Source organism: Anolis sagrei, chromosome 2 (genome assembly GCF_037176765.1).
Source record: "Anolis sagrei isolate rAnoSag1 chromosome 2, rAnoSag1.mat, whole genome shotgun sequence".
In the NCBI taxonomy this organism is placed as follows: Eukaryota; Metazoa; Chordata; class Lepidosauria; order Squamata; family Dactyloidae; genus Anolis; species Anolis sagrei.
In genome coordinates this window covers 271059803-271077961 of record NC_090022.1, presented here as the reverse complement: position 1 = coordinate 271077961, position 18159 = coordinate 271059803, and the positions used below count along the sequence as shown (strand labels likewise).

At 43.4% G+C, this 18159-nt stretch overlaps 1 protein-coding gene across 6 annotated transcripts in view; it reads right to left on the bottom strand.

The window, feature by feature from the left end:
* Positions 1 to 18159, bottom strand: part of PDE4D (phosphodiesterase 4D) — an 806167-nt gene that overhangs the window by 56639 nt on the left and 731369 nt on the right. For all 6 annotated transcript variants that reach the window (XM_060761516.2, XM_060761515.2, XM_060761518.2 and 3 more), the window contains one exon: positions 2198 to 2310. In XM_060761516.2, the coding sequence (XP_060617499.2) occupies positions 2198 to 2310 (113 nt within the window). The remainder of the gene's footprint in view (positions 1 to 2197; positions 2311 to 18159) is intronic.

The window sequence follows — 18159 nt, the reverse complement described above, 5'->3', positions numbered from 1 at the left end:
TAGTATCTCCTACTCTGTCTTTTTTCTACTTGTACACTTATATGAAAGGAACACTTTCTACTACACATAAGGTCTTTCTTGCATCTTTCTGTTCTGTTTATCATAGCATACCCACAACTCCTACACTTTAAAGTTATCATAGCATAACCACAACTCCTACTCTTTAAAATCAAAAATGCCTTGAGTAATTTGTTGAATGCAACTGTTGCTCCCAAACACCATCTTTGGTCATCTTCTTTTTAAATGACAGCACTTTGGTGAACAATTTAAGTTTTTTAGGTAGTTATGAAGGTTTGAACCCTGAAGTATATCACTTCCTTTAAACTTCCAACATATCTATGATGACTTGTGGATCTTGGATATTTGAACAATAGCAGGCCCTTGGTATCCACTAACACTTAGTTCCAGAACTCCTGTGGATTCCAAAATCTCTGGGCTGTTGAGTCCCTTAGATAAAATGGCAAAATTAAGGTTTGTTTATGAAGCTTTAAAAAATGTATTCTCAAACTGTTGATGGTTGAATCCATGGCTGCAGCATCCGTGAATACAGAGGGCCAACGGTATTTTTTAAAGTCTTTACCCCTTCCTCATTCATGCTCAACTACAATGTTACAAAAAGGAATTGTAATTTTTAGACTCTCTCTCTCTCCAAAGTTTTAGAATTCTGCGCAGAAGTGAAATCTTTATGGAAATTCATCAGAAGTTGCCTCAAAACAAATATTCCAAAGAGCTCACAAATGCTCACAGGCACAGACATAAAATAAGAATTGTACTTTCAGGCAGATACACTTCATTTTTTAAAGGGAATGGAGTCCCACCATTGAGAGGAACGCCTTAGGATGGTAACCAAAAGAAAGTTTCTCTGGGCCACTTCAATACCTCAACACTACAATGCTTGGATTGCTGTGAGTTTTTCGGGCTGTATGGCCACGTTCCAGAAGCATTCTCTCCTGACATTTTGCCCACATCTATGGCAGGCATCCTCATTGTTTGAAAGGTCTGTTGGAAACTCTACCATGTCAGGCTGCACAAAGAAGCCATTGAAATCCACAAGCATGTGGACATTTTCAACAGAAAGGCGGAAAGCATGAAAATAAACAAAATTTGACTATCACTATTAAAGAACTCTACAATCAGGACAGTAAAAAAAAAAAGAGCAACACTCTCAAAACAGGGGAGTTCTAGACAACAATATATCAGGGTCAGCCTCCCAACAAAAGATTCCCTGAAGCAGCAACCAGCCAGGCTTTAAAGCTGCAAGGCCATTCAATGCTAATCAAAGTGGCCAATTACAACATTCACACTTGCCTCAAGCAAACCAGAGTTCTGCCTCCCACCCTAGACAGTGAGACATATATAAACCTTATTTGTCTAGTTTCCAACAGACTCCACAACCTCTGAGGATGCCTGCCATAGATGTAGGTGAAACATTAGGAGAGAATGCTTCTGGAACATGGCCATAGAGTTTCGAAAACTCACAGCAACCCAGTGATTCTGGCCATGAAAGCCTCCAACAGCACTACAACGCCTGCATGCACATGTCCACCTTCTTTTCTTAAATAGCCACAATCCATCCAACACACATGCATGTTTTAAATGGGTAAACATGATATACAAAAGCTGTAACCTTCCATGCACTTTCCTCAGAAAGTACCTGGTTAAAGGATTGTTGTAAGTTTTTTGGACTGTATGGCCATGTTCCAGAAGCATTCTCTCCTGATGTTGCCTGCCCAAAATGACTTTGGGTGTATTATATTTACCCCATAGAATGAATGCAGTTTGACAACACGTTACCTGCTGTGGCTCAAGACTAACAAAGGTGTAGTTTTACAGGGATTTCGCCTTCTCTGTCAAATAAGACCAAACTCCAGATGCTAGGATTCCACAGCACGGAGCTAAGACAGCTAAAGGAGTGTCAAACCATATTCATGGTACAGTGTAGAGCGGGCATGGACCAACTTGGGTCCGCTATGGGTTTGGGACTTCAACTCCCACCATTCCTAACAGCCTCAGGCCCTTTCCTTTTCCCCCTCAGCCGCTTAAGCGGCTGAGGGGGAAAAGGAAGGGGCCTGAGGCTGTTAGGAATGGTGGGAGTTGAAGTCTCAAACTCCTGGAGGGCCCAAGTTGACCCATGCCTTGGTTTAGAAGCTCAGGAAGGTGGTGTGTGTTTGTGTGCAAAGGGTGTGCTGGGTCCTACCTTGTTGGAGGCCATTTCGCTGACGGAGTGTCGGGTCTGCAGGGTCTCCAGCTGGTCGAGGCACCAGTCCAGCTCCTCCAGGGTCTCGCTGGCCAGCTTTTGGTAGGCCTCCTCTGCGAAGAGATAGGGAAAGGCGTACTCAGTCCGGAGGCGCTTGACGGGGCTGCTACCAGGGTCCATCCTGCCAAAGCCGGCCATGGCGGGAAGGGGATGGTGCTGCCCAGTGCCCACACATGAGGGCTGCTCCTTCATATTGCGAAGCCCCCCAAAGCACTTGTCACTCCGAGGAGACCCCCGGGGCCTCCAGCCTTGTCCTGGAGACAGAGAGAGCCGTCCTTTGGGGCTGCTTCTCCGGACAAGGAGCTGCAGGAGACAGCCACCCCGTCTCCTCCTCTTCTCCTCTCCTCCCTCCTCCTCCAGGACCCAATGAATCAGAGCAGCGAGTGTTGAGGCGGCCGCTGCGTTTCCTGTTTGCTCAACTTCGCCTGGCTTTGCGCCGCGACTCTGAAGGCAACGAGGCGCTGAAGGGAAAGCCCAGCCTTCCCAAAGAGGAGGAGGAGGAGGTTGGAGGGAGAGGCAGATGCACCACCCAGGCCCCGCCTCTCTCCTCCACGCGCTGCTCTTCTTCTTGGCTCCCTTTCTACCGATGAGAGGCAGCCCTCAAGGCTGGGCTCCTTGGCTTCTCCTGCTCTCCCTCATCCCACTCCAAAGTCCTTTTTTGGGGAGCGGGGGAGTACGTGAGGAAGATGAAAATAAATCCCCCGCGTCTTCACACTTTTCTCATAGCCTTCTCTTTACTACTAACTACTAGTTCAGGCATGGGCAAACTTTCTAATATGGGAGGAGCAGGGTGGGCGATTCTCCCCAAGTCCCCTCGGTGCCCATTCCTCCCCTTCCTCTTCTCTTTCGGGAGCAGAAAGTGAAGGAAAGACGTTTGGATCCCAAAAGGGTTGGTCTTGGGACCTCATCTCTCTAGACCAGTGGTTCTCAACCTGTGGGTCTCCAGATGTTTTAGCCTTCAACTCCTAGAAATCCTAACAGCTGGGATTTCTGGGAGTTGTAGGCCAAAACACCTGGGGGACCCACAGGTTGAGAACCACTGCTCTAGACTCTAGAGCAGGGGTCCTCAAACTAAGGCCCGAGGGCTGGATAAGGCCCTCCAAGGTAATTTACCCAGCCTTCACTCAGGGTCAACCTAAGTCTGAAACGACTTGAAAGCACACAGCAACAACATAAAATCATAGAGTTGGAAGAGACATCATGGGCCATCCAGTCCAACCCCCTGCCAAGAAGCAGGAATATTGCCAACCAGCCTCTGTTTAAAAGCTTCCAAAGAAGGAGCCTCTACACACTCCGGGGCAGAGAGTTCCACGGCTGAACGGCACTCACAGTCAGGAAGTTCTTCCTCATGTTCAAGTGGAATCTCCTTTCTTGCAGTTTGAAGCCATTGTGGTGGATACTCCTTTTTTGGAGGCTTTTAAAGATGCTGGATGGCCATCTGTCAGGGGTGCTTTGAATGTGCCTTTCCTGCTTCTTGGCAAGGGGTTGGACTGGGTGGCCCACGGGGTCTCTTCCAATTCTAGGATTCTATCAGATGTTTACACTACAATTTTTAACAATAGCAAAATGACAGCTATGAAGTAGCAAGGAAAATGATTTTATAGACAGGAAAAGTTTGGATCCCAAAAGGGTTGGTCTTGGGACCTCATCTCACAAGACTCTAGAACAGGGGTCCTCAAACTAAGGCCGAAGGGCCGGATACAGTCCTCCAAGGTAATTTACCCGGCCCTCACTCAGGGTTTACCTAAGTCTGAAATGACTTGAAAGCAAACAACAACAGCAGCAGCAGCAACAACAATCCTCCCATCAGTCAAAAGCAGGCCCGCACTTCCCATTGAAATACTAATAAGTTTATATTTGTTAAAATTGTTCTTCATTTTAATTATTGTATTGTTTTTAAGTGTTTTTTGCCCTACAAATAAGGTATGTGCAGTGTGCATAGGAATTCAGTCATGTTTTTTTTTTTCAAATTATAATCCAGCCCTCCAATAGTTTGAGGGACTGTGACCTGTCCCTCTGTTTAAATAGTTTGAGGACCCCTGCCTTCAATCAATCTACAGATATGTTTGCAGGAACACCTCAGAAGCTGGTATTGCACCACCTAACATCCGTTGGGAAGTAGCAACAAATAATGAAGGGACCAAGGCAGTGACATCTCCGGCTTGTTTGGATATCAGCCACCACGTCAACAATTTAAATCAAGAAATAGTTTTCTAAGATCTACAGAGACACTCACTGGAACACCTCAGCAAGCTAGAATTCAAAAGTGGCAGGCTAAAACCAGGAACCTCAACCAATGGCTGATACCAGATAGGAGGCTCCCCCGCCCTCGGGTCGCCAAGAAGACTGGGTGACCTGGAAGGCGCTGAACAGACCTTAATACAGTGGTTCCCAACTTTTGTTTGACCAGGGACCACTCTCCAACATTAGTACCAAAAGGGTTACAAATCGGTTTTTGGTCAACTTTAGATTCGGTTCAGAAAATATCATTGGATAGACTACATCAGCTCTAGTTTCTGATACAGAACATGGTCAACGACAGAGAAGGAGTGGCAGGCAGTGAGAAAGGAGAGGAAATAAAATAAATAAAATAATATAAAATAAATAAAGAGGAAGGAAGCTCATGGGCCAGATGTTCATCCTCATGGCCCACAGATTAGGAAACCACTTCCTTAAGAAATGGGACTACAAAGTGGAGTCCATGACATGCAAGTGCGAAGAAGAGCAAACCACAGACCACCTCCTACAATGCAACCTGAGCCCTGCCACATGCACAATGGAGGACCTTCTCACAGCGACACCAGAGGCACTCCAAGTGGTCAGCTTCTGGCCAAAGGACATTTAACATAATGCCAAGGTGTTTTAAACATTGTTTGTGTTTTAAAATGCATTTTAACTGTATCCTTAACTTGCTTCTGACACAATAAATAAATATCTGCAACTGTAACACAACTAGGCTCTGAGGGAAAACTCCATCACTTTCAGTCCTTTGATGGAGTTTAAGAAAAGGCTTTCATGGAATTACTGGGTTGCTGTGAATCTTCCAAGCTGTATGGCCATGTTCCAGAAGCATTCACTCCTGATGTTTTCCTCACATCTATGGCAGGCATCCCCAGAGGTTGTGAGGTCTGTTAGAAACTAGGCCAGTGAGGTTTATATATCTGTGGAATGTCCAGGGTGGGAGAGAGAACTTTTATCTGCTTGAAGCAAGTGTGAATGTTTCAGTTGGCTACCTTGATTAGCACTGAATAGCCTTGCAGCTTCAAAGCCTGGCTGTTTGCTGCTTGGTGGGAGAAGGAGCTCTTGTCTGTTTGAATGTTGCCATGCCACCTTGATTAGCATTGAATAGCCTTGCAGCTTCAAGGCCTGGCTGATTCCTACCGGGGGGGGGGGTCATTTATTTGGAGGTGTTAGCTGGCCCGGATTGTCTCCTGTTTGGAATCCCCCCCCCTTTTTTAATATTCTTCTTTATTTACTGTCCTGATTTTAGAGTTTTTAAATAGTGGTAGCCAGATTTTGTTCATTTACATGGTTTCTTCCTTTCTGTTGAAATAGTCCACAGTAAATAAAGAGCAACACTCAATGGCCTTGAGTATTTTTCCAAGTAATGTTGCAGTTGGCCACCTTGATTAGCATTGCAAAGCCTGGATGCTTCCTGCCTGGCGGAATCCTTTGTTGGGAGGTGTTAGCTGCCCCTGATTGATTCCTGTCTGGAATTCCCCTGCTTTCTGAGTACTGCTGTTTTTATTCACTCTCCTGATTTTAGGGGTTTTAATACTGGTAGTCAGGTTTTATTCATTTTCATGTTTTTCCCCCTTTCTGTTGAAATTGGCACAGTAAAGAGCAACACTCGGATAGCCCCATCATGCTTGAGCATTTTTCCACTCTAGTCCACTATAAATGCTGGGGCTGCCTCCTGCAGAATTCTGGGACTTGTAATTTAGGGAGGCCAAGGACTTCTCTGGGTGAGCAGTTTAAAGGCCCCTCCCTAAATTACAAACCCCAGAATTCTGCAGGAGGCAGTCACAGCATTTAAATTGGATGAAAGTGGGAAAATGCTTAAGTGTGATGAGGCCCTCAAAAAGCAGGGGAATTCCAGACAAGAATCAATCATGGTGAGCTAACACCTCCCAACAAATGATTCCTGTGAGCCAGTGAGGTTTATATATCTGTGGAATGTCCAGGGTGGGAGAGAGAACTCTTATCTGCTTGAAGCAAGTGTGAATGTTTCAGTTGGCCACCTTGATTAGCACTGAATAGCCTTGCAGCTTCAAAGCCTGGCTGTTTGCTGCTTGGTGGGAGAAGGAGCTCTTGTCTGTTTGAATGTTGCCATTGGCCACCTTGATTAGCATTGAATAGCCTTGCAGCTTCAAGGCCTGGCTGATTCCACCCTGGGCATTCCAGAGATATATAAACCTCACTTGTTTTCTGCTTCCTTGGAGACTAGGATGCGAAACAATGGCTTCAAACTACAAGAAAGGAGATTCCATCTGAACATGAGGAAGAACTTCCTGACGGTGAGAGCGGTTCAGCAGTGGAACTCTCTGCCCCAGAGTGTGGTGGAGGCTCCTTCTTTGGAAGCTTTTAAACAGAGGATGGATGGCCATCTGTCAGGGGTGATTTGAATGCAATATTCCTGCTTCTTGGCAGGGGGTTGGACTGGATAGCCCATGAGGTCTCTTCCAACTCTATGATTCTATGATTCCAATAGACCACTCAACCTATGAGGAATACTGCCATAGATGTAGGCGAAAGGTCAGGAGAGAATGCTTCTGAAACATGGCCATACAGCCCGGGAGGCTCTCAGCAACCCAGAAACCAAGCCTCTGCGCCTCCCCTCTACACCCGTTTCTTCTTCATGCCTCCCCCCTTTCTACTACAGCCTGAAGCGCTGCCCCTTTTGAAATCCCCCCTTTTTTTCTTTCCAACGTGGAGCGTGGTGTTTGTGACTGCGGGGGAAGGAAAGGAAAGCCCGCGGGGAAAGAGACGGGAGAAAGGGAAAACTCGGAGTGGAGTTGGCGCGCCTCCTTCTCACAGGAGCTGCTCCTCTTCCTCCTTCTCTTCAGTGTATATATAGGTCAGGCATGGGCAAAGTTGGGCTCTGCAGGTGTTTTGGACTTCAACTCCCACCATTCCTGGTCTCAGACCCCTTCCTTTTCCCCCTCAGCCGCTTAAGCTTAAGCGGCTGAGGGGGAAAAGGAAAGGGTCTGAGACCAGGAATGGTGGGAGTTGAAGTCCAAAACACCTGCAGAGCCCAACTTTGCCCATGCATGGTATAGGTGAGGCAAACCTCTCTTCTCATTTCTTGAGTTGTTTCGCCTCCACTATTGAAGCCTTTAATACTGTCGAGTGTATACATTTGGGGGAGTGCGAAATAATATAGGGTGTGTACATTGGAAGGGGGCCCCCGTTGAGGCCACTGGGGAGGGGGAGGGCCGTGACGTGGGCAGGTAATCCCCCTCTTTCCCCTCCTCCTTTCTCTTCAGACAGTCAGCGCCTTATATAATCGCCAGGGGAGCTTGCTCGCCCAGCCCCGCGTGATCTTTGCTACCCAGGGCCCCGAGGAGCAACAACAACAACAACAACAACAACAACAACAACAAGATTAAGGCTTCCTCGTCATTCCCTCGAGGGGCCTGAGCCTGGCGCCTGGCATGCAAGGTGGCCTGGATGCTCTGAAGGGAGGGAGCCAAAGGCAAAGGCATTCGTGGTGACGCCTGTCTAGGCTGGAGGGACATTTCCATGGGGGAGACCCTGGAGAAGAAGCTGGACTCCAGTTCCCATCAGTAAAGAAGAGAAGGCTGAGAGGAGACATGATAGCCATGTATAAATATGTGAGAGGAAGTCAAAGGGAGGAGGAAGCAAACTTGTTTTCTGCTTTCCTGGAGACTAGGACAATTTCTTTTTCTCGTGTCAGGAGCGACTTGAGAAACTGCAAGTCGCTTCTGGTGTGAGAGAATTGGCCGTCTGCAAGGACATTGCCCAGGGGACAACCAGATGATTTGATGTTTTTATCATCGTTTGTGGGAGGCTTGAGGAGCTGGAGCTGATAGAGGGAGCTCATCCGCCTCTCCCCGGATTCGAACCTGTGACCTGTTGGTCTTCAGTCCTGCCGGCACAGGGGTTTAACCCACTGCACCACCGGGGGCTCCACTAGGGGTTCCACTAGGACACTGAACAATGGCTTCAAACTACAAGAAAGGAGATTCCACCTGAACATTAGGAAAAACTTCCTGACTGCAAGAGCTGTTCAGCAGTGGAACTCTCTGCCACAGAGTGTGGTAGAGGCTCCTTCTTTGGAAGCTTTTCAACAGAGGCTGGATGGCCATCTGTCGGGGGTGTTTTGAATGCAATTTTCCTGCTTCTTGGCAGGGAGTTGGACTGGATGGCCCATGAGGTCTCTTCCATTTCTATGACACCAAAGTTAATGGTGAGGGTCAATGGGGTTGTGTCTACAAAATCTGGAAGGCTGCTGGTTCTAGACCAGTGTTTCTCAACCTTCCTAATGCTGCGACCCCTTAATACTGTTCCTCATGTTGTGGTGACCCCCAACTATAAAATTATTTTCGTTGCTACTTCATAACTGTCACTTTGCTATTGTTAAAATTGTAATGTAAATATCTGATAGCATCCTAGAGTTGGAAGAGACCTCGCGGGCCATCCAGTCCAACCCCTTGCCAAGAAGCAGAAAAATCACATTCAAAGCACCCCTGACAGATGGCCATCCAGCATCGGTTCAAAAGCCTAAAAAAAAAGGAGTCTCCACCACACTCCAGGGCAGAGTTCCACTGCTGAACAGCTCTCTGATATGCAGAATGTATTTTCATTCATGGACCAAATTTGGCACAAATATCCGATACGCTCAAATTTGAATACTGGTGCAGCTGGGGGGAGGGGGATTGATTTTGTCATTTGGGGGTTGTAGTTGCTGGGATTTATAGTTCACCTACAGTCAAAGAGCAATCTCAACTCCACCAGCGATGGAATTGAACCAAACTTGGCACCCAGAACTGCCATGAGCAATATAAACTACAGGAAGGATTTGGTGGGTATTGGCCTTGAGTTTTTGAGTTGTAGCTCGCCCACATCCAGACAACATTGTAGACTCAAACAATGATGGATCTGGACCAAAATTGGCACAAATACTCAATATGCCCAAATGTGAGCACTGGTCGAATTTGAGGAAAACCGACCTTGACGTTTGGGAGTTGTAGTTGCTGGGATTTATTGTTCAACAACAATCAAAGAGCATTCTGAACCCCACCAACGATAGAATTGGGCCACACTTCCCACACAGATCCCCCATGGCTTGAAGGGACTAGCTGTTGTGAGCCTCTCTCCACCCTCTCCTGCCATATGTAAGCAGCTTTGAGCCCCCCTTGGGGTAGAGAAAGGTGGGGCATAAATAGGGTAAATAAATAAATTATACTCTGTCAAGGGGGCCATGATGGAGCCCTTGGGCAACCAATTCAGTACACAAGAAAGAAAACAAGCTTGGAAATCTTACTCTTTTTTTTTTTAAAGAGCACATTTCCAAGAGACATCTTGGAGATTTGGGGAGCTGTCAGCCAAAGTATCATAAAGGCACCACATCCTGCCTAATCTTTGTAGCTAAGCAAAGCCAGCCCTGGTTAGTACCTTAGATGGCTTACTCCCACCGAATACAGCGGGCCCTTAATGTCCACTGGCATTTGCTTTCAGGACCTCTGCACTGGGGATGTTCAAGTCCCATTATATACACTGGCATAGTAAAATGGTGTCCCTTATATACAATAGCAAATCAAGGTGTGCCTTTTGGAATTAGTTTTTGAATATTTTCAAACTCTGGATTATGGAATCTGTGGATGCAGAATCTAGATATGGCAACCCAATTCCATAAGGTACTATAGGCTATATTTCAGAGGAACGAACCGACAAAACAACCAAGTATTTCCGGCCAGTGAAATTCATAAGGTCACTATAAGTCAGTGGGTGACTTCAAGGTGCAGACACCACCCTAATTTTTCTAATTTCTGCAGATAATGCATTCACAAGACACCATGGGCCCACTGCTGGCCCATGAGAAGACCATGCCCACTGTCTCCAGTCCAAACCCTGCCCTCTTAGGCAGGAAGTCATGTTCATCCACACATCATGTCTGACAGAATACCACTTAAGACGTTTTGAACATTGGAAGAAGCATGCTGAGAGCTTTCCTCTGCATGGAGTGTGATATGTACATATGGATGATTGACCACGGACTGAAAGATGAAATGTACCAAATGATAAACTGGATAGGCTTGACAACCTGTGAGTGCTTTTTCCGTTACAAAGCCCAACGTATTTCAGCCTATTGAGAAAAAGCCTTTCAGGGGCATTCAACAGAAATCTCTGGAACTGTAGACAACACTCTCCAACAGCTTGAATGATTAAGTATTAGAGGCACAAGGGAGCTCACCTATCTTTTATTTCCCACTTATATGCACACTTTTCATACTCTTTACTTTGACAATCTATTATTGCACCAGTAAAAAAGGAGGGAGCAAACAATGCTCTTAGATGGTTTGCTGTGAGTTTTCTGGGCTGAGATGGACAAGATTGCTTTAGGGTGCACTTCAGCCCTGCCCACCCTTTAGTACCTCCTATGCAGGTCTTTCCCAAGTTGCTGCCATACAGATGTTTTGAGTTATAACTCCATCATCGCTGACCATTGGCAAAGCCAGCTGGGACCATTGGATGTATGCCAAGTAAGTGGTCAAAGGCCTCATGGGATTTCAAAGACCAAGATTTAATACATATTATTTGTACTCCAGAAAGAACTATGGGACCTCCATGCTATGTATGCAACCCTGCAATTAGCTCCATTACGGACCTGCAGGGTGTGCCTACGCTGTAGAATTAATGCAGTCTTGTACTACTTTAACTGCCATGGCTCAATGCTATTGAATTATGGGAGTTGTAGGTCTTTAGCCTTCTCTGTTAAAGTATGTTGATACCTCTATGCCCAGAGCGGGAAACAGCTATCTCAACACAAGAAGAATGGCTGATGAAGATGGGTGAATTAGCTGAGATGGACAAACTGACAATGTTGATCAAGGGACATCCTTAACTAATTTTAAGAAAGACTGGGACTTGTTTATAATTTTCTTACAGGACAAATTTTAATTATTGGTTTTCTGATTTAGAAGAGTGGGTATATAGGCAATAAGTGTGAAGCTTGTAGACTTGCTCTCATTGTTACATGTTTTGTATGTGTTTAATAGTTTCATACATGTTTAATAGCTATGAATCATCTTTGAGTTTAAGATGCTTGGGGGAGGCCCTGCTCTTGGTCCCGCCTCCTTCACAGGCATGATTAGCAGAGACAAGAGACAGGGCCTTTTCAGTGGTGCCCCTCAGCTGTGGAATTCCCTCCCCAGGGATATTAGATTAGCCCCCTCCCTCCTGACCTTCCGTAAGGGAGTGAAAACGGGGTTCTGTGATCAAGCCTTTGGAGAACTTGTGCAACAGATAGATATGGAATGATGTGCAATGACTATTGGAACAGCCCAGATTATGCTTGAGGATTATGTGATTCATTGTAAAGATATTATCTTAAATGTTTTTAATTGTTTTAATATATTTTATAATTCTATTTAAATGTTTATTTTAATTGTACATTGTTTTATGGCATCGAATAGTTGCCTATGTGTAAGCCACCTTGAGTCCCCTCCAGGGTGGAGAAAGGTAGAGTCAAAATGTCATAAATCAGGGGTCCCCAAATTAAGGCCCATGGCCTGGATGTGGCCCTCCAAGGTTATTTACCCGCTCCCACTCTAAACTTTAGTCTTAAGATTGCCGTAAACCAGAAAGGATTTGAAGACACACAACAACAACAATCTACGATTACTTAAGGATCTTGCTTTTATAGAACTACATTTTAATATGTGTATTTGTAGTATTTTTTCCAAAGTGTTTTAATTATTTTGTAGCCCACTTCAAGCTACAAGGAGAGGCAGGTAAGAAAAAACATTGTTATTATTATTATTATTATTATTATTATTATTATTATTATTATTATTAATCAGCCAAAAGCAGGCCCACACTTCCCACTGAAATACTGGTACATTTATGTTGGTTACTATTGTTTTTAATTTTAAATATTTGATTGCTCTTTCATTGTTTTTGCACTATGAATAAGATATGTGCAGTGTGCATATGAATTTGTTGATTCCCCCCCCCCTAAATTATAGTCCAGCCCCCCAATAGTTTGAGGGACCTTGATCTGGCTCTTGACTTAAAAATTTGAGGACCCCTGTCATAAATAAATAAATAAATGTACAAGTTTGGTGGTTGCCTTAGATATCGTTTTGTTAGTAATTCTAGTCTAGTTTTATATACCAAAAAAACTATTTTGGGTTGTGGGGTGTTTGTTTTTTTTGTATTGTTCTTGTTTTCTGTCACTATTTTTATGTTTATCTCTCTGTATGTTTGTACTTTTGTATTTCTCTCCTTCTGAATAAAAAATATTGTTAAAAAAGAATGCTGGTGCCTCTCCAAACTACAAATTCCATAATATGGCAGTTAAAAATTGTGTCAATCTGCATTAATTTTCCAGTGTAGATGCACTCTAAGAAGCACGATAGGACGTTTATGGAAGTACTGGCTGCCCAACACTCCTTCTCGTCCATAATTTGTAACTTCGCTGATCAAATCACAGTTAAACCAGATTGTGCTCTATGTTCTTCTTCTTTTCTGATGCCCTTATCATTATTAATTATGTTTAATACAGCAAAAGAGTTTGTCCTCTTTGAATACAGTCCATTCAAAGATAAATGCTTTAAGTCTTTGTTGGACCTCAACAGCTGAGGGAGCATGACGGACTAATGCATAACTCTGGTTGAATCGTGTCTATAATCTCTTTTGGCCTCATCTCAACTCAACTCCTGAAGGGAAGGCTATATTATTCTCACATGTCAGAGAGGGAACTGAGGTCACCCAGTTGCATCTGTAGTGGAGGTATGATGGTTTGGATGCAGCTTTCATCTCTCTCTATTTCACTCTGTCCACCAGAGACCACACTGACTTTCTTTAAAAGCTTATTCCGTATTTGCTTTAGCTAACTTATCATACATCCTGAGAATTACACTGAATATTTACACAGTCAATTTCAATGCAATGCATATAAGTCAGTCTGGCCAAAGATTCATCAAGAAAGGCATTTCCAAATATTGCAGTATGTTTACTTTCAACCAAATCCCCAATGGAAGGTCTGTGAATGACGTGTTCATCACAGAGTTTGCTTTTGGAGACACGGCAGGAGCGGGGGCAGAATCTCTTCCAATTTTTTTTTTTACCTTCGAGACTCAAGATCAACTAGATTTTATTTGCTCCAGAGGCCCTCTGCTTTCCCAAATAGGTCTGGCCTCTGGGAAATGAAGGAGCAAAAGATAGCAGACCTGACTGAGTCTTAGCCAGCTTTCCCAAGGCCTGAGATCTCGATCTTATACTAGGAGTTAAAAAATACAGAGGGATCATAAAAAGTGTGTCTGATACCCTACCAGAGTTTTTCTTCCTTTCTGAACCTGGTGCCCTCCACTTTGGTTGGGGATAATGATCCCTTTCCAGCAATATTCGATCAACCCCCTCCCTCCTGACCTTCGGAAAGAGAGTGAAAATGTGGCTCTGAGATCAAGCCTTCAGAGAAGAACCATAGTGCAATAGATCATCTGGAATTATGTGTAATGACTACTGGATTATGACTGCGGATATCGTCGTTTTATAGTGACTGTAATGTTTTTAAAATGTTTTAATGTATTTCAATTTTGATCTTAATTTTAATGTAAATGCTTATTTTAATTGTATATTGTTGTTAAGGCATTGAATTATTGCCTGTCTGTAAGCCGCCTTGAGTCCCATTCAGGATAAAGGTGGGATATAAATATAGTAAATAAATAAATAATGACCATCATAGTTTGATACATCTGGAGTCTTCCAAGTTGGGTAAAACTTATGCATAATGTATCTTCTCTTCAGCACTGCCTACTTACCACCACCCCTTGATATTTGGCTTTTGCAACAGGGTTCCTATCTATTTGCTGAACAAGCGTTGGCAAACTTTATTTTGGAAATAACCAGTTGCTCGGGAGGAAGAGAAAAGTTTCCATCATTCTCTGCTTCTACAAAGATGTTTCTTATAAGTGACTTTTAAAAACTGTCTGAAATTAAGCTAATTTTAAAATTATGAGAATGAAGACTGAACACACCAAAGTTCACAAGAACTACTTAAATACTTTATTATGACAGAAAAATATGCTAGATAGGTAGGTTGGCCATAGAAACATAGGGCAACATTGTCCTATGTTGCTGTTGTTTTTGTTGTTGTGTTCCTTTAAGTCATTTTCAACTTCTTTATTTATTTAAAATATTTATATTCCACCTTTCTTACCCCGAAGGGGACTCAGGGTGGAGCACAACATACAAACAGAAAACATTCAAAACATACTAGATTATACACATACGAAAACGTTAAAATCACTTATCTTGACGTTAAAATCCTCTGTTTAAAACTGTCTCAAACATCCATATCGAATCTGATTATCGTAATAAGAGTTCCTATGGTTGCCTCATTGCACAGTCCAAAAGGTTTGATCCTATAGCCAAGATTTTATCACCCTTCTAAAGGACAGGTGCCATAGTGGGTTAAACCACTGAGCTGCTGAACCTGCTGACTGAAAGGTTGCAGGTTCGAATCCAGGGAGTGGCGTGAACTCCCGCTGTTATCCCCAGCTTCTGCCAACCTAGCAGTTTGAAAACATGCAAATGTGAGTAGATCAATAGGCGGGAAGGTAACGGTGCTCCATGCAGTCATGCTGGCCACATGACCTTGGAGGTGTCTATGGACAACGCCGGCTCTTTGGCTTAGAAATGGAGATGAGCACCAACCCCCACAGTCCGACATGACTGGACTTAAATGTCAGGGGAAAACCTTTACCTAAAGGACAGGAGGGAGGGGGCTGATCTAATCTCGTTAGGAAGGGAGTTCTATAGCCAAGGGGCAATCACTGAGAAGGCCCTTATGAAGACAAGAAGGCACTGGTTCTCAACCTGAGTCCTCAGGTGATTTGGCCTTCAGCTCCCAGAAATCCTAAGAGCTGATAAACTGGCTGGGATTTTTGGGAGTTGTAGGCCAAAACACCCAGGGACCCACAGTCTGAGAACCACTGCACTAGGGCAACCTCTTTGCAGGGTTTTCTTGGCAATTCTTGTCAGAATCAAATCACTGGTCCACATTGTTGACTCTGATCCCCAATAGATCTACAGTGTTTCAGTCCAGATTCAATTTAAGGTCAATTTGGAGATGTTAAGGACTCAGCTTGGGACCTAATGCATGCAAAGGATATGCTCTACTATTGAGTTATGGTCCGCTTTCCATAGAGAAATAGGATCTCAAACCGAGCCCAGGCCAACAACAGCAGATCCATGAATCAAGAAACTTCCATTTTACTTCCTAACTTTATGACGCCTTTATCTTTAAAAAACAACAACAAAAAACCAGAAATAGGGGGTGCATGCCAGAAGTGCCCTCGTGTCCTTTCAGAGACCTTTGAGATATTTTTAGTGGAGATATGCAGTCTGTAGCCTGCTCTCTATCCACATCATCATAAGTAATCCCATAGACTCAAATCAATCATTTCAGCTACAATGGTTGAAATGTTTGAATGTGGTGTAGGTTTTTATTCTCCTCCACACTCAGTACTACACAAGACTGGGAGTGGGAGTAAAGTCATGGTATGGAAGAGTAGGTGTTGGCACTGGAAAACACCCTTTCTAAAATTGCCTTCATGACATTTAATGCGATCACCAAAAAAATTAGGCCACTTTTAAGGAATGTTCAGCACTGGCTAGCTGCCATAGCATATTAATGCACATTTATGTTGGGTTTATACATGTCTGAACTACACAATCCACACATAACATCCAAGGGAATGCCTCAGTCCACATGAACAATAAATGCTTGTCCATTTACAAAAGGGCTGACAAGTTTTGCAGAAAACACACTCTTATACTTTTTTCATATGGAAAAGCTCAGTGCTTGGACTGAAATGTCTTAATGGAATGCTATGGTGTGAATGGCCAAACTCTCACTGTTTTATTACATCTCTGGTATCTGGCAGCTCCAACAAAATTCCACTATAGAAAAGTACCCTTGGAATATTTTACCAAGTGCAATCAATTGGTCAATCAATGTGTCCTATAGTATTCAAAACTGGAACTTTCCTGTATTTGCATATAAAAAAAATAATCTGTGGTGTTTTTAGAACAAAATATATCACAATGTGGTTGCTATCAATTTCCCCTCAATGTTTTGATGAATTAACAGGTTACACTGTAGAATTCATGCAATCTAATACAATTTTAATTGTCCTGCATCAGTGTATAGAAAGATAGGAGTTGTGGTTTGTTGAGGCACCAGCACTCTTAGACAAAGAAGGCTAAAGGCCTTTTAAATCTACTACTCCACTAATTCCATAACATTGAACTACGACAGTTAAAGTGGTGCAAAACTGCATTTATTCTACAGTGTAAATGCACCCCAGTGTACATAAACTTATAGAATATGATGATGGAGTCCTGGGTTGCTAGAACAGACTAGGGTGGGGCGGGGTGGACATTTCATTTTAAAACATTCCTACAAAATAGCAATAACAGCCCTCTACAAGTAAAATATTGGCACGTGGAAAATGGGCAGAGCTAATGTTGTTCACTTGTAGGAGCTAGACCTTTAACTTGCAAGGAGATTATAACATGGAATAGAATTAAAAACTCAGAAATATCACAATGCACATGGTATCATTCTTCTCTTTCATGTGCAGATCGGATTTCTTTTTTTTAAAGCTTTAGGTTCCTTCCAGACAGGCCCTATATCCCAGGATCTGATCCCAGATTTTCTGTTTATCCCAGATTATCTGGCAATGTGGACTCATATAATCCAGTTTAAATGAGGGCCCTTAGTTGCTCTCTAACTACATGCAAGCACTAAATGACATTACTTCCATGGCATCAAAAATAAAATAAAGATCACTTTGATACAGATATTGGAACACATTGCATTTGGACATATGGCAACACACTCACTCTGACCAACAGTAAAGGGTCTATGGATGCCATCAGACTTTTTTTCCCCCTTTGGTGAAATAAGTCATGTTTACATATAACTACAAAACATTGTTATGGGTGGATCATTTGGTGCAAAAATTTGGTCATTCAAGAGATTAAAAAGTAATTAAAAATCTTTGGTTACAAATGACAACACTCTTTATACTCAAGTAACAAATTCTGAGTAATGATTTAGAAGAGAGAGGTGGGGAGGGGGGTAAAACTAGCTTTTGCACATCCTTAGCTTTTGCAATAAATTATCCAACATCTACACTGATCTGATTCTATACCTATAGACAAAACTAAAAAAGTGATTAACCAGATTAACTTGAGGAGAAATTCCAATGGGGAATTTAGAGCAAATTAAATGGTCATTAGTGCCTATGGCAGGTCAAATGGCAATTACTTTCAAGTCATTGAAACTGGACCTAACTGAGCATGATGCTGCTTATCGTGAGGCATGGTAGTACTTATTCCATCTCCCAGAGAACATGTTCTAGTGCTTTTGGAAGAGAACAGGCTGGCTGAGAAGTGAATCCATCTCTTCGTAATCTCTTCAGGTGTGGGCCATTCTTCATGTGGGGAAGGACAGGCATTGAGGGCAGACAAGCCATTGGGGGAATTAGGAGTCTGCAAAAACCTAGCATAGCTTAAATCTTGTTCTGCAGATGCTCTGGAAGGACAGCTAATTATGCCGTTATAGCCATTAAGTGCTACGTTGATAAAAAAAATGCATGAGGAGCTTGGAACAAATTTTGGGTATATCAATTATTCTGTCTATCTGT